Below are 17,057 nucleotides of genomic sequence, written 5' to 3' on the forward strand. Positions count from 1 at the left end.
TATTAAACTCTGAGCCTAACCACGGAGCCAAGGCCTAACACTAAGCCCTTTTTTAAAACTCTAAGCCTAACCATGGAGTCAAGGCCTAACACTAAGCCCTTTTTTAAAACTCTAAGCCTAACCATGGAGCCAAGGCCTAAATCTCGGTTGTCATCCTGTAAACATTATTCATACCAAGAAAAGTACCGTAGCAAATTGGTTTTTATTAACTTTCGTACATTACAAATACAAATTTTTGAAAGATATAAATGATTAGGCCTAAACCTAAGCCTAATTTGAAATTGAAAATTGAAAACCACGTGCTATAATTTTTCCCGCGCGAATTTTGAAAGATTGCTTGTGACTAGATGTCTTAACCCTTCTTCTATTTATTATCTGTGATTGAAAACGTTTCAAATTTCTGTTTTTATAGTTAATTAGGCTTAATCCTAACCCTAATTTACACTATATCACTCTCCATTTAATTTAACCCTAGTTTAAACCATGATCCCATAAGCATTACGTTATTATCAGTAATAAACGTTATCTCTGGTCTATGGCACGCTTGCATTACACTTATGTTTAAATAAACATTAAATATCTAATCCAATTTAATCTTAATACTCGTTTATCAATATTATAAAATATAGCCGTTATATGTATAAACAGCTTATCCGTGTCTGTATAATATTAATATATTTATATATTTATATATTATACAATATTATATTATATTATACAATATTATATTATATTATAAGGGGGGAATTTTAATTAATTGTCAAAAAGTACGATACAATAGGGTATATATGAGATAATATAACCTGGTCACCCCCTAGTGTACTTCATGAAATGAACTCGTCCATTAAAATCCAAGGGATAGCTCCTGCCTTCCTCCTAGACGAGGGGACCGGCACGCTTAAATTTAGAACCGTAAATATTTAAATATGCCAGGTGATGCTAGGGGCTGTATAGTTTTGTTTGAGGTTCATGATAAATGTTAGTGCTTGTCACAAGTTTTAAGTCTATCCTTGGCATACTATTCAATACAACGGCAAAGGCCTAAAGAGCAGACTACACTCCTACAGAGTACAGAGAACCACCATTATTTTTAATTATTTTTATTGGGTAGAGCTTGCGCAAGGTACTCTGGGAGACTTTCATTGCCGCACAAGGCCCTCCAACAATATTGCAGCTTATGCCCCTCCTTTGTTTAAATGAACTTGAACATGAGAATGGTGACTTAAAAATACTATTTAAAAGCAAAAGGGAGCTAGAACTAAACCAAAAGCAGGTAATAACGGAATAGGCCGTAGTGTTGGTCCCCTCACAATCGACGGCCGCTGGGTTTTTGAAGCGCCGCCTACCGCTCGTTTCAATCAGTTACTGGCACGGCTTCAAAGCGGGTAGCAGTCCACAGTTGAAATCGCGAACTGTAATGTGTTAAATTTGACCATAGTAGTGTCCGTGAAAACTGCGAAAGCTTACGGTTGCTCGAGCTAAAATTATCCGCCATTCATTGTTAAAACTGTCATCTGTTTAAAGCGTGAACTAATTAGTTATTCGTTTTATTTGGTGTTAAATTAGGCCTCGTCTACCGGCGGCAAAGAAGTTTCAAACAACGTTAGTAACCACAACAACAACAACGGAAAATTCCATGTTTCCAAGAAAACACCGAGCTGGAAAAGGCCCGGTAAGTCTCTCTTTATTTTTCTTACTCACGTTTTTAACGTACGTTTTTACGGCGAAACTTTTGTTATGATTTTTTTGCCCCTGAAATTCTTTAGGCCAAGGCTTAGGTGTATTTTATTTTTTTTTATAGATTAGGCTTAACAATAGCCGCTACAGGTTTTGTGTTTTCTACATGTATTTGTTTTAGGCGATTTATTTGTTCTTGTTAAGACGGAAGTAACACAATGTTTTGCTTCCGTTTCCTGTCGGTTTTAGGCCTAAATTAGGCTTAGTTTGTTTGTAAATGCAGGGGTTATTGATGAGAAAATTGAGATGCAGACGGTGTAAGGTGGTTGTTCTTTTCGAAGTGATTTTTTATGCTAATTTTATGGATTCACGCTGATTTTAACCAATAGGGGGTGATATTATTATGATAATTATACGGATTTAGGATTTGCTCTCGTAAATTAAACGTGTCGGGGAATGTTAAGGGTAATACTTAATATTTATATAAAAACACTCCCTGGGGTCTGTTCTGAGTTATTTCAATATTTAGGGTTTTTAGGGCGATTTAAACTTCGATATCAACATAAATTAATTTAATTATCCTAAATTGAAGTCTCGGTAATGTTTTAAAGAGTAACACAATGTTTTGATACCATTTTATGCTAGCGTACATCTGTCTAACTACGTAGTTGACTGTGTTTGGTTATGTAAAGTTAATTATATGCAATTATTCAGGAAGCTTTTCGCCCTTTTATGTGTATAATTTTCGTGAAATATGAGAATTAACTGAGTTGAAGAATGCTTAGTTTATATCCTTATTAATTTCATGAGTCATAGTTGAGTTAGATTTAATTTATTCAAGGAAGTTTTCATTTATGACAGTTTAAGCGTCACTCTGTATGACAATAGTTTTATTGATTATATTCGATATCAGATAAATCTGGTTTACATTGGAGTTAATTTAATTGCATTAAAGTTAATTAAAATCATAAAAATGTCGATGTTGAATGATTTCGCGTGATTTTAAATTAAGGTATTAATTTTAAATGAGGATTTCAAACGTGTTTACTTTAAACACCTTTAGTTTTTATACGTTTTCGGCAAAGATTAGCTTAATAACAAGAGACATTAATTAGTCTAAATACAATTTTAATTATTTTGAACGTTTTTGAACCCCTGTACCAATATTTTATGTTATTGGGGTTGTCATTTGATCAATATAGTTCTAGGGATCTGGAAATTTGAAAATTGCTTCAAATTGATCAAGGAAAGTCATAATTCTAGAAATTGCACTTTAGCAATATAGATTTTAAATGGAAAAACACGGAGTTAATGTAAAGCAAATGTTTCGTCATACACTTAACTGAGTCAGCAATGCCATTAGAATTGATTTCAGCTTCCAACTATGAGATCATTTAGTCCTACGTTACCTTTATCAACTAACCTTATATCATTGACTAATTTTACCCGTTTATAAAGGTCAGGGTTACTTTGGGAAAAACCGAGGGGCTATTCACTTAAGGAGGGTTGGTTACCAGTTACCACAGATAAGGTAACTCCTGGAAGAGTCAGGGAATTTAAATTTTAAAAATAGGTCAAAAACATTGCAGGGAATTAAGTTTTAATTCTAAGAATTGTTTTAACCTAACGAAGTCGGGGAATTTGGTTTTAATGGGAGTTACGAAATTTACAACTTTGAACTCATTTACAAATTTTAGAGGCACATAACTTGATTTATACAAATGGTATTCTTTAAAATATACTGTTAATATTGACAACTTTTGACCTAAAAAGGTCAGGGGGAAATCACGGGAAATAGTCAGGGAAACCTGTAAAATTCGGAATTAGAATTGGAATTTGAAAATTTGGTGAATTTGTTTGTGCCAATCCTAAGTGGAGAACAAATTTAGCAACATCAATATTAACAAGAAATAAATTAATTTATGCAAAAATTTAGCTCAAGTGATAGGAGACTTGTCAATTAACATAAATATAATCAGAAAACCACGAGAAAGTATTTAATTACATCAAGAAGTGATGTCTAGTTTATTAGGGAGAAGGTATAAGATGCCTAAGTATTCGCGAGCCATAGTCCCAGTCCCCCTTTTCAAAATACAAGGGGGGGGACGTAAAAGGAGGGGGGCTATTTCGCCTCTCCTCAGTCGGAAACTACGGAATTTTCGTCATTCGCGTCGCCGCGCTGACGTGAGTTTTCAAGAACCAATGAGATGATTGCTGGTTGTAATTTAGAGGCAACGGGGATTAACTCCGGACCTATTATACGTTTGGACTGGAGATAAAGCTAGAAATGTGGGGGCGAATTTATACCTTCTCAACTAGTAAACTAGATATCGCTTCTTGATTACATTGAATTATATTATTCTATTTTAGTTTTATATTTTTCAATACTCAGGAGTCCGGGGCTGGTATCCCTAACTAAATTCGTCTGCTATAAATCTCTAGGGTTATAATTGGTATAATTCCATCAATTATGTCATTTTAGTTCTAAAACTTTCAAGGAAGGTAAAAACCGTAATTTTTTACAAATACTTCTGTTTTCCCAGCCTATTTATGAAATCTCAAACACTACTATAGAGTATATAGACAGGCGCTACACGTACATAACAACCATAATCCCCATATTGAAAAGAAAATTAAATATAATTTACCACGTTTACACCCGCAGATATCCGTAATTATCCTCGTAAATAGTTTGTTGCCAACTATATAAAAGCCAGTCTTTTTACAAAAAGATATTTAAAGTTTTATATATATTAAAAATTAAATTATTTTTCCTTAATTAAGTAATGGCAGATATGTATCGTTTATTGTCAGGGTTCATACGAACATGGAAAACAGGGAAAACCTGGAAATATCAGGGAAATTGGTGTAGAGGAAAAAAATCAGGGAAATATCAGGGAAAATGAAAATTTCTTCGAAAAATCAGGGAAAATTAATTTTTTTTCCAAAAAATCAGGGAAATTAAATTAAGTTAAACAAATATACTTCAGTGGGACCCATAATCTAATTTGGTGCACGAAAAAATCGTCTTATGACGGTTTAAACGCAAAAATAGCAAGATCAAAGTTGATCAAACCCCAAAATTGTGGAGCTCGCTTCGCTCGCTCAGCAAATGTTTAACTTATTATTTAAAATGAATCCAGTTCAAATGAATGTTTTGTTTTTGATTTAAAACGGCATCAATTGCTTTGAATTCTGTAATTGAATTTCGCCGTAGACCTTTTATGAGGTGACGTTTCCTTTGACTGGAAATATCTAAGACCATAGATTGGGCTAAATTACGACACTGACCTTCAAAATATCTTTTAAATCGGTCATCTCTGAAAACATTTAATTTCAAGTGGCCCTTTTTTATTGCTTAATTCGGCTTAATTTGCCCCTATTTAGTCACTTTTTGCTTACTATTTCTAAATTAATTAGTCACTTATTCAACTAAAATTGAGCGTATGAGTGAGTATCAGCCCTGGTGTCTGGAATTCTGTATTTTGGTACTGTCTATTATAACCTAACAAAGAATGGTAAACATATAATATTTATTTCGTAACCAAAGCTACTGGCAACCACAGAGGCATGAGCCTATATAATGTGGTTGTAGGTATAGTCTGGTTACCCTATTTGAAATTATAACACTCCTCCAATGCAAAAAATGCACCTGGAAATTTAAAAGAAGTACTCTGGAAAACCTGGAAATATCAGGGAAATTGGGTTTGGAAATTTCGTATGAACCCTGATTGTGTAATTTTTAACGGGGAAAATGTATTGGGTGCCTTTATCTCCGCGGCAGATGCTCCAGGTTGTGTTGATTCATTTTTATTCAATTGTGAGCATTTTTCGTTATATTTTTTAAGGGGGAAATGTTATGTCGTAGTTTATTTTTAAATTCTTTTTTTTTAGTTGTAGTTAAGTACAAATGGGGTAAAATGTAATTTATTTTGTGTGTGGTTTTCTGAACTTATTATCTTTATTTTAAAATTAAATTTTATTTTTTTTTTATTTTTGTACGTTTTGGTCTGGGAAAATTTATTGACAGTTTGAAAGTTTTGTGGTGAAGTTAAGACGTGTTTTCTTCTCTTTACTTGAGTTTGTTTTTGGTTGGTTACGGACTTATAGGTAAGGGTATTTTAGTTCTAATTAAGTTAATTAGTATTTTAAATTTATTTCTCTTGGAATTAAATTTAATTCGGAATTAGTCGTGGATTAATTTATATATTTCTCTGGATTTAATAAGGTTTGAGTTAAATCTTAAATTGCGTTTAGATACAGGGTGTTTCTGAAGGATGTTGTTCTTTTGGTTTATGGCAGACTTATCCGAAACACCCTGTTTATAAATTTCTCTAAATAATAGAGGTTTATCGATTAATCGGTTCTAGCAGGGTTGCCACTGGTTTGGGAAAACCTGGAAAAGTCAGGTAATTTAAAAATGGGCCGAAAAGGTCAGGGAAAAGTCAGGGAATTTTAAAAGTTTCAGCAAAGTCAGGGAATTTGATTTTAGTTTGTAAAATTTCTGGGGATAAGTCTTTATTGAAAGAGTAATGAAAGTTTCTCCTCATCCTCTCTTAACACAGAGTGAACTCTAGAGCAATCCTTAAAAATGTCTAGAATTGTTTTTCTAAAGTAAATGCCTTTTTTAAAAAAAATCTCTTAGACTGTTATTTATAGGCCTAGTTAAAATGTTTCTTATTCATTTTGGTGCAACAAATACGTTGAGTAGAGAGTTTATTTAATTATAAGCACTTAAAACGTGCTGTAAACATTCACACTTTCGGCCTAAAAAGGTCAGGGAAAATCTCAAAAATAGTCAGGGAAAACCTGGAAATGTCAGGGAATTTGGCTTGAAAATTCCGTGGCAACCCTGTCTATATTATTTGACCGAAATATCAGTGAAAAATTGGTTAATAATAGGTGAAAAATTGGTTAATAATAGGTGAAACATTGGTTAATAATAGGTGAAAAATTGGTTAATAATAGGTGAAAAATTGGTTAATAATAGGTGAAAAATTGGTTAATAATAGGTGAAAAATTGGTTAATAATAGGTGAAAAATTGGTTAATAATAGGTGAAAAATTGGTTAATAATAGGTGAAAAATTGGTTAATAATAGGTGAAAAATTGGTTAATAATAGGTGAAAAATTGGTTAATAATAGGTGAAAAATTGGTTAATAATAGGTATAAAGAAAGGGTCCATCGATTTTTCCCAATCAATTCCACTATGCATTTTTTCATTACCCCTTTGAAAACGCTGGGGCCTAATTAATTATTCATGGCTGCGTTCCGTCCGTTTTCTGTCAACGCCGTAAATAGTCATTTTTCGTGATTAGAAAAACTCGTTGTGTACTCTCTCATATGATTGTATATATATATATTGATGCACGTCGACTGTTTGGCGCGTGCCGCCGCCGCCGCGTTTCAAACAGACGGCTTCTCTTTCTTTCCAACTAACTTCCCCAATGACGTCATCATTGTTTCATTTACATTCATTACCCAGATATAACAGACCCCCCGCCCCCCCCACTCCCACGCAAACTAACAAAGTTTTTTTTTCCAGTTAGAAATCTTGTTCGTTTCGTGTTGTATCATAACCCAATAGTTCTCCCATAAGTCTTGGTCGAAATTTTATGTATACATTTGAGTCACAAATCGTTCATTTCCCAATAGGGAGCTAACAGTTCTGACCCTGAAACGTCACACCCTTTCTCTTACTGGAGTTTCATCCCCCCTAACGCTTGGAAACAGTATTCTACGCGCAAAAATGCCAACCAGATAGGGGCTGCGTGACGTCAGACTATCTCTTCCCCGTAGCCAGCTGTTAGCTCCCTATTTGATTTTACCAAACTGCATTGTTAATAAGTTCATAAGATATGTTCTATAAGTTTGTCTTTGGTTACTGAGAGCTTGTCATGAAGTGACGTAGGGGAAACGTCATTGATTCTCGTAAAGCGACTCGTGGTATGGCCCTGTCGAAGGCTTAGTGCAGACTAAATTGGGATATGAACTGTAAAACTGAGTAGTCAATTCTCGCTTGTCGTTCTTGAATTAGCTCTTCGCAATTCTCTAGCATTACGAAGTCATACTTATGGAACTATTACATATTTCAAAGACTTATGGTAGCAGTACTAAATTCTGTTTCCCATTTTATGGTAAACGTTTAAACGTAGATGGCGCAGCGATACGATTAGACCTTAGGCTATGGTAGACCAATACTTCTGGAGAGTATTGTAGGGTTATGGATGGTTGTATTGGTGTTGTTGCTATGATTCAGCAAAGTTGGTTGGTTATTTTACAGTGAGTTTCGATATTGACAAGTTTCCTGCTTAGTGGTTCTTTTTTCTGTTAAGCTTAACTTGTCATATTTTGATGTAATAGTCAAATCTAGGATTGTTATAGATTAGATTAGATTATGTTTCACAATATGGGGAAAGTGTTTGATTCATTTCAAAGGGGAACTTGATTCTCTTAATTTTGCAAATAAATTCGAAATATGTTTGGGTGATTTAATTAGTAAGATATTCATTATTCATAGAATATCCAGAACTAATTGGATTGGGTGCAATGCTATAAAATGGTAAGGGAAAATTTGACTATGTGCTCTTAGAATGGCGAGGGGAAATTATGGAATTTGAGAATATGTAATTAATTTTTCAAGGGGAAATTATGGAATTTGAGAATATGTAATTAATTTTTCAAGGGGAAATTATGGAATTTGAGAATATGTAATTAATTTTTCAAGGGGAAATTATGGAATTTGAGAATATGTAATTAATTTTTCAAGGGGAAATTATGGAATTTGAGAATATGTAATTAATTTTTCAAGGGAAAATTGTGGAATTTGAGAATATGTAATTAATTTTTCAAGGGAAAATTGTGGAATTTGAGAATGTGTCCTTAGAATTGCGAGGGAAAATTGTGGAATTTGAGAATGTGTCCTTAGAATTGCGAGGGAAAATTGTGGAATTTGAGAATGTGTCCTTAGAATTGCGAGGGAAAATTGTGGAATTTGAGAATGTGTCCTTAGAATTGCGAGGGAAAATTGTGGAATTTGAGAATATGTAATTAGTTTTTCAAGGGAAAATTGTGGAATTTGAGAATATGTAATTAGTTTTTCAAGGGAAAATTGTGGAATTTGAGAATGTGTCCTTAGAATTGCGAGGGAAAATTGTGGAATTTGAGAATGTGTCCTTAGAATTGCGAGGGAAAATTGTGGACTTTGAGAATGTGTCCTTAGAATTGCGAGGGAAAATTGTGGACTTTGAGAATGTGTCCTTAGAATTGCGAGGGAAAATTGTGGAATTTGAGAATGTGTCCTTAGAATTGCGAGGGAAAATTGTGGACTTTGAGAATGTGTCCTTAGAATTGCGAGGGAAAATTGTGGAATTTGAGAATGTGTCCTTAGAATTGCGAGGGAAAATTGTGGAATTTGAGAATGTGTCCTTAGAATTGCGAGGGAAAATACTGGAATTGTAGAATGTACCATTAATTTTTCAAGGAAATATTGTGGAATTTTAGAAAATTCGTTGAAATTGGAAGGAAAAATCGTGATATTTGAGAACTGGAAAGGGGTAGTGGAGATTGAGAATATGCCTAAGTTGTTTTATAAGTTTCGATTCAAATCATTAAAAAAAATTAATAATTAGGATTTTTCAAGTTCATTAAAATATGGCTATGAATTTTTGTGTGACGTACTAATTTCATTCTTTATTTTTAAAAACACAAGCACCATATATTGTATATTGGCATTAATTTATTCCTGAGAACCCTTAAAATATTCAATGGCCCGCAGCACCCAAATGTCGCTGTTAATTTCAACTCATTAGCGATTATAAGATAAGAAAAGTTAATTATCTAACTAATTGCCTTATCGGAATGTGAGTTTTATGGCAGCACTCTTTATTATATAATATATATGTGGGGGACCAGTTCTTAAGGGTCACTTAATTCGGACCAAAAAAAAATAAAATGAAAAATCAAACCCGACTTTGAAATGCGAGCTGCGATATTTTACTCAGATTAGATTATTGCTTTTTGACGTGAATCGAATATGAAATCACGCCTTAAAAGGTTAATCAACTTAAACTTCAAATATAATACTTTTTTTTAACGAATCCCTTATTTATTTAGGCCTAGTTGGTGATTACGGATTTTGAATTTTATAATTTAGTTTTCTTTATTTTAATGATATTTCACGCCAGTTTTTATTGAGCAAATATTTATAAATTTTTTAAATATTATTTTTCTATGGTTACGTTATATTTATTCAGAAATATCTTCGTTTAATTGCGTAATTTTAATTTTTTTTTTGTTTTACTAAAATTCTTCAATTTTAATATCGTCGTTTCTTAAAGGGTTACATTTTCAAAATTACGAATATGAATCGCTTTTTAATGGATTACATTTTGAAAATCTACAAATTTTTGATTTAATTAATGAATTGCAATTTCAATATCCATAAATTTACGATTTAATGAAATACTATTTCAATATCCATAAATTTGCGATTTAATTGATGGATACCTTTGGATAAACACAAATTTATAATTTAACAAGGGTTTTTTAATTTCCGGCCGCCATTTAAAAAGATGACAACGAATCGAACCCAAAAGACAATTAATTCAGCCCGTCTATAGGTTAAAGGAAACCAGTGTACTAAATATTTGCGAAATCGGTTGGAAATCGCGGACTTTGGTGCATAGAGAAGATTTTTTACATTTCTGGGCGCCATTTATCAAGATGGCGGCGGATTGGAAACATCTTTCTTAGTACGCGCCTACTACTTATGAGAAACGTTCCTGCAAATTTTCAGCCTTCTAGGGCAAGCGGACTCAGGACTTCGATTTATATAGATATAGATAAATTGATTAGTTTTTCAAATTTCTGATTTAATTAATGGACATCGTTTTGAAAATCGACAAATTAATAGGTTATATTTTGAAAATACAGGAACATTCGTCACTTTAAATTTAACTTACATATGAAACTCACGAATAAATGTTTATTGTATTCGCTGTTAAATTCGCAGTCTTGAATTCATCTCAGTTGAGATTAAAATAAGTATAATCTTAAAAATAGGTTAGACTTAACGCAACAATAGGTCAAAAATAGAATACGTTGATGTAGGTGTAACTTAAAGATACAGGTGCGGTGTGTAAATTCTTTAGAAAATAATAATGTTTTCTCGGTAATCAACCAAGCTTAAAATCTTTGCTAGTAACGCTATTATGTCACGGGGAGGTAATTCCGACTTCCACTATTTTTTCCTTTTTTCTTTCATTTAATATAGCGGTATTATTTTCAATCTTTTACTGCGAATAAATTTGAAATAATCAAATTTTGTATAAATGTCTAGATATCAAAACGCTGGCTGTCAATGATTGGTCAGCAGTTTTGTAGAAATCAAGATTGCGTTTTCATGCTTTTGATTAAAATTTGTATTTAGGTGTAAAGTATAGTGGATTTTCATTTGGTGAATCATTAGTTTTAATTTTAACCGAGTGTTTTAAGTGTTAAAGATAAAGTCTGAATTCAAGATATATTTAGAAACATTTCTAATTTGAGTAAATAATTACGACGTATTTATGAACATTATGCGAAATCTATGAATAAGTTGCGAAATCTCTTCCAAAATCACAAAAATCTGAGGTGAAATCCAACGTTTGAGAGCAAATCTCGATATATTTTGAAAGATTTCTAAATATTTTTCGACAATATTTATGAATGTATTACGAAATCTTTGAATGAGTTGCAAAATATCTGACAAAATCCCAAACACTTAAGGTGAAATCCGACGTTAGACAGTAAATTACTACGTATTTATGAATATTTTTTCGAAATCTCTCAATAAGTTGCGAAATCTCTTCCAAAATCACAAAAATCTGAGGTGAAATCCAACGTTAGAGAGCAAATCTCGATATATTTTGAAAGATTTCGAAAAACATTTGAGTAAATCACTACGTATTTATGAATAATTTTCGAAATATTTCAATAATTTGCTAAATTACTTTCAAAATCACGAAAAACCTTTAAGACAAAATACGAAATTAAATATGAAATCACGAAATCTTTAGGAAGATTTGCTGTAATTAAAAACACTTTTTTCCTCTCAAGTTGAACCCCTTGTTACTGTATAACACTCTAAGCAAAGTTAAGTTAATAATAAACGTGACATCTTCGAGTTAATTCACTTCAGATATTTGATATTCTAGAATGCGTTAGTGTTAAGGGCTCGTGAGATTCAATTTATTGCTTGGGAGAGTTTCCGTGTTAGAACCCAATTTCATTCATCGACAATTTTTGCAATGTGATGATGGGAATGTTGAATCAAATCTCCTCCCTTAATCTCTATGGGCCATTCCACCTTTATTATCTAACTTCCACAGGAATACCCTTACTTCTTTCAAAATTACTAATAGCATTAAAGGTGAATACAAAGTATCTTGGCCCAGGAACGAAATGGTCTAAGTAATATTTCAAAGTAACTTTGTACTGAAGTTCAAAGTTATTTTATATTGAAAATTAGTTAGTTTTATATATTATGTGAAATGCCTTTGTCTCTGCTGTGAACTTAAGTTGACGCGATACTTGGACAATGGAGGGTGGTTTATATATCACGTATTATTGTGTATAATCTTGTTCAACCTCCTACTACGTGTATGACACTTTTGACCATTCTTCGTTATGCACCTATGGTTTTGTTATGTAAGTGGTTGCAGTTTTGTAATGGGTCTCTTTCTTTCCTTTGGGATGGGGGTTTTGCTATGAGTTTTTTTAACTCATTTTAAGGTTGAATTGTGCTGCTATCGTTTGTTCTTTGCGAATGTTTTATTGTTTCTTAAGTTTTTAATGACTGACCTGTGGGTAATTAAGGGTTATTTCAGGTCAGGGAGATTTTGGGAAACTTAACTTGGGAAGGTTCGGGAATTTGTGTGGACACACGTTAAAGGTTTGGGAAAAGTATGGGGTTTGAAGAAATGGGTTCTAAGGAAACTGGAAAAGTCAGGGAATTGTTCAAAGAATGACGAAAACTTTGGGGGAATTGTTAAAGGAATAACGAAAACTTTGGGTCGATTGTTAAAAGAATGACGAAAGTGTTAGAAATAAATATCGAAAATCGGGGGAAATTCTTGAAATCAGGGATAGATTTAATTTTAGAAGTAGGAATGGAGAACAGAGTAATGTGGGCGCGCGTCAAAGTCCCGGACCCCCCTTCCGAGGGACGGGGGGTCATAGCGACAGAGGTAAAAAGGAATTGCGTATTTTTCGCCGTCCGCCCGTCCCAAAACTTAGTGAGCCAATAAGACAATTTAAACTTTTCGTTACGTGTTGGAGGGAGGGGCTCTATACTGGGTGGTCTATGAGTCGGACTGAAGTAAATACTAACCGTTCTCCATTCCTACTTTTGAAATTAAATCTATTCCTGTTGAAATTAAATGTCGAAAACTCGGGGAGCCCTACTTTAATATTACGTTATCTTTTACTACTTTTCTCCGACGATAATAACCAAATCCGGCTTTTGAGGCATTGGCTTACAAATAATATATGTTTGGTTCTTGGAGATTATAATAAATTTTGTAGTGCAAACCCGAAGAGTAAACGTAATTCGCTTTGCCAACATACTTAATCCCTAGGCTAATTTGTTAGCACTGCATGCCAATATCCGCTTATGTACTAGCTTGTAATGGTTACAGTCAGGTTGTTTTAATTCTCATTGGCAAATCTCTTCAAGGGTAACGAATTGTAATTGTGCAAAACCTATTTGTGGCTTTTTCATTTTATTTTTTCAAGCAAAACACCTGTTAGAATTCTGTAATCACTAATCCAATACCTGGCTGGCACCCACGTATCGAATGCAATAATCTCCCCAAGGTAACATTTCTACCTCTACAATAATCCGAAGCGCTGATTTTTCCTATATTTAATTATATTAGCAGGGATCTGGCATATCCTAGGCCTTAGTAACGTCTGCGAAAATTACTTATAAGTCAAAGGTCAACCACGTGCTTCTTTCTTTTTTATATTGTTACCTGAACTTTGACCTTAATTCAATTATAACTCAGGACTACAATAAATAGTAGACTAGTATGTAAAACGAAATATTATTAACTGTTTGCTTTTTATATATTTTTATACCCTTGGCCTTAGTAGTGTCTGTGGAAATTGCTTGTAAGTCAAAGGTCAATCACTTGCATCTTTCTCTTTTATATTGTTATTTGAACTTTGACCTTAATTCAATTATAATTCTTACAATAAATCGTAGACTAGTCTGTAAAAGGCCATATCATTTAACGGCTTGTTTGGATTTTGTATTTTTTATCCTCTTTGCCTTAGTAATGTCTATTAAAGTTATTAACTAATAGGTCAAAGGTCAGCTACGTGTGAAGTTTATTTACCCCTAAAGTACTTCTCCTTATTTCTTATATTATGACTTGAACTTTGACCTTATAATTTCATATTAATCCCTTAAATAAATCTTATTAGAATAGTCTGGAAAACTCCATACCCTAGACCTTAGTGACGTCTATCAAAGCTAATAATAAGTCAAAGGTCAGCCACGTGTTACAGTTTATAATTGATCCCTAAAGTATTTCTCTTGATTTCTTATATTATGACCCGAACTTTGACCTTATAATTTAATATTAATTTCTAAAATTAATCTGATTAGAGTATTCTGTAAAACTCCATATGATAAAGTTTTCGGTTCCAGAAGCTTACAACCCCCACCTCCTGAAGTTACTAGTAAGTCAAAGGTCAACCTTCAAGTTTTACAATTAACTTATTTTAATCCTAAATGTATTTAATTTTTAATATTATAACTTGTATAATTCAAAGCTCTTCAGACCTAATCTACTAATCTTTATTTAAAATATCTTTGGTCAGTCTATCTGGCAGTTCGTTTCTAAGTTTAATGAAAATACGAATTGTAGATATGAAATGAATCCCCTCAACTTAAGACGAGAGAAATGTGACGTAATTAAGGTCAGAGTTCATTGGGGCGTTAAAATCGTCTCGACACAAAAACTCTCTCATAAAATTTGACCTCGTAAAAGTCAAGTACTGGTCGTGGTTTTATACCTTGAATGTTTAATCTAAGGCCTAATATACTCAAAAGAAAAGCTGAGGATGGAATATTCGCTGTTTTTAAAGTTTTTTCCCCACATTTCCCTACTGCTAAAGAAATAAAATGTAGGATGGGGCATGGACTTTAATTGCAGAGAGGACTAGCAAGACAGTTTTTTTTTGCATCACGATTGCAGTGAGGCTAGGGTATACATTAATTTCATTTACTTCCCCCCGGAATGGATACCTTTAACCAGTTATTACTTACTTACTTTTACCAGTTATGACCTTGGTATACCAGGAAAATACATCTGTGGTTTACGCCCCCTCTTGATTTCTGAAATTAAATTTAGAATGATGTATCCTAGTGAACGCTAATCGTTAATATCTTCGAGCTGATCTGATATATTTTTGCACGTGGTCAAAGCTTGAATGCGACCCTCTACCTGTAACGGTTTTCTGGTCCCCTATAGGGTTTGTAAGGTCCATTGATAGATTCGACAAGGCAGAGATTACTATCTAGTAGCAATTCCAACTGTAATATTTTTCTTCCATCTTTTTTGTCGAGACGGAATCAAGTTTTCCCTGAATTTATAACAAGGTCCCACAATTCTGTCGGGATTATTGTTTGTGTAATCTTCGTCTGTCTTGCGATATAGCCTGTGACAATAATTCTACTGTTAAGTTTGCAACTTTGATTAATTAAATTGACGTAAATGATATTATAGTAAGTGGGGTAATTCATTCTTGGAATTTGTAGGTTTAATTAAGAAATTAAAATCACTTGACGTCATTTCCCACGAAAAACTAATGGAAATTTCATGGAATATTTTGGTGTTTGAGTACGAGACCAAGTCAAATTTTTGAGAAAAAATATTTAAAAAAATTAACTAGAATATTAACATATTTTGTGGCCATATTTAGCCACAATAATTGTCACAAACATAACTTTTCCATGAGTTTTCCCCAAAATATCTTGAAAAACTCATGGAAAGTTTTGTTTAATTAAGAAAACAAGTCAAATTTTGTGAGAAACGTTTTTACTAAAATCATAAACTAGAATAAGAATATTATCATATTTTGTTTTGACAATTATTGTTGCTAAATATATTTATTTCCATGAATTTTCCCGAAAATCTCTTGAATAACTCATGGAAATTTCACTTAAATGTTTTAGTCATATTTTGCAAGTAAATATTTACAAAATCAAGTGAATAATTTATCATATTTAGTTTTTTTGGCAATTGTTGTCACTCAATTTATTTATTTACAAGTAAACTAGAAAATTAAAAATTAACTTTCAATATAATAGTGAATGAATATGAAATATGAATTTCGCTTCAAATACATTTTGGCGTAGTCTTGTTTGCTCAAAAAAAGGCACCTCTCGATATTTCAATTTTGAATTTTCAAACGACAGAAAAAAGTTAACGCATTTCGATCTGTTCAAATCTTGGAAGAATTTCCTTAAGCTCTTCTTGGCCATCTCCTTCAAAGAGACCAAGATTGCAGAAATGCAGGTAGGGTCGCGCGGCACACTCGGTCTCTAAGATGTACCAAGTACTCTAGCAATATTTTTGCCTTTAGCCAAACATTGAAAACATCTTATTCCTCCCTCCCTCCCTTCGTTTTTGAAACGGAATTAAAGTTCTGGTTAGACCATTCCGAGGAAGACCCTAAAGGTCCCGTCTTTTAGTTTTTTTACTCCGCAAATCAATCTTGAATCTTCAAAAACAACTCGCGTCAGCGCACCTAGCCTCCTCCTAGACAAATTTCTACGTCTAAAACTAGATCAGAATCTTTTTGACATAAGTAAATTAAATTGGGTGTAAGTTACGCGTGGATTTAAGGCGCTAGTTCTAGATTTTTTTTTTTATTTTGAAGAGAGTTTAAAATAGCGGTTGTTACAAATCGGGGAAATCATGGAAAAGTCAGGGAGTTTGATTTTCTTGATTTTACAAAAAATTCCAACGTTGAACATTATATGTACAATATGTTTTAAAACCTAACCTGAGGAGTTCATTGGTAAAAATACAGGGAAAATAACGGGAAATAGTCTGGGGAATCCTGGAAAAGTCAGGGAGTTTGGTTTTCTTGATTTTACAAAAAATTCCAACGTTGAACATTATATGTACAATATGTTTTAAAACCTAACCTGAGGAGTTCATTGGTAAAAATACAGGGAAAATAACGGGAAATAGTCCGGAGAATCCTGGAAAAGTCAGGGAGTTTGATTTTCTTGATTTTACAAAAATTCCAACGTTGAACATTATATGTACAATATGTTTTAAAACCTAACCTGAGGAGTTCATTGGTAAAAATAACGGGAAACA

General features: G+C 33.0%; 1 protein-coding gene across 2 annotated transcripts in view; it reads left to right on the forward strand.

Moving 5' to 3' along the window:
• Positions 1–17,057, forward strand: part of LOC149679684 (protein FAM107B) — a 76,807-nt gene that overhangs the window by 30,293 nt on the left and 29,457 nt on the right. For both annotated transcript variants that reach the window (XM_089835539.1, XM_089835538.1), the window contains exon 2: positions 1,567–1,672. Coding sequence is in view for 1 of the 2 variants with exons in the window: in XM_089835538.1 (XP_089691664.1) it covers positions 1,567–1,672 (106 nt within the window). In the remaining variant the exon portion in view is untranslated. The remainder of the gene's footprint in view (positions 1–1,566; positions 1,673–17,057) is intronic.

Source organism: Phalangium opilio, unplaced genomic scaffold (genome assembly GCF_054372755.1).
Source record: "Phalangium opilio isolate 3A_F unplaced genomic scaffold, DU_Popi_V2 ptg000041l_1, whole genome shotgun sequence".
NCBI lineage: Eukaryota > Metazoa > Arthropoda > Arachnida > Opiliones > Phalangiidae > Phalangium > Phalangium opilio.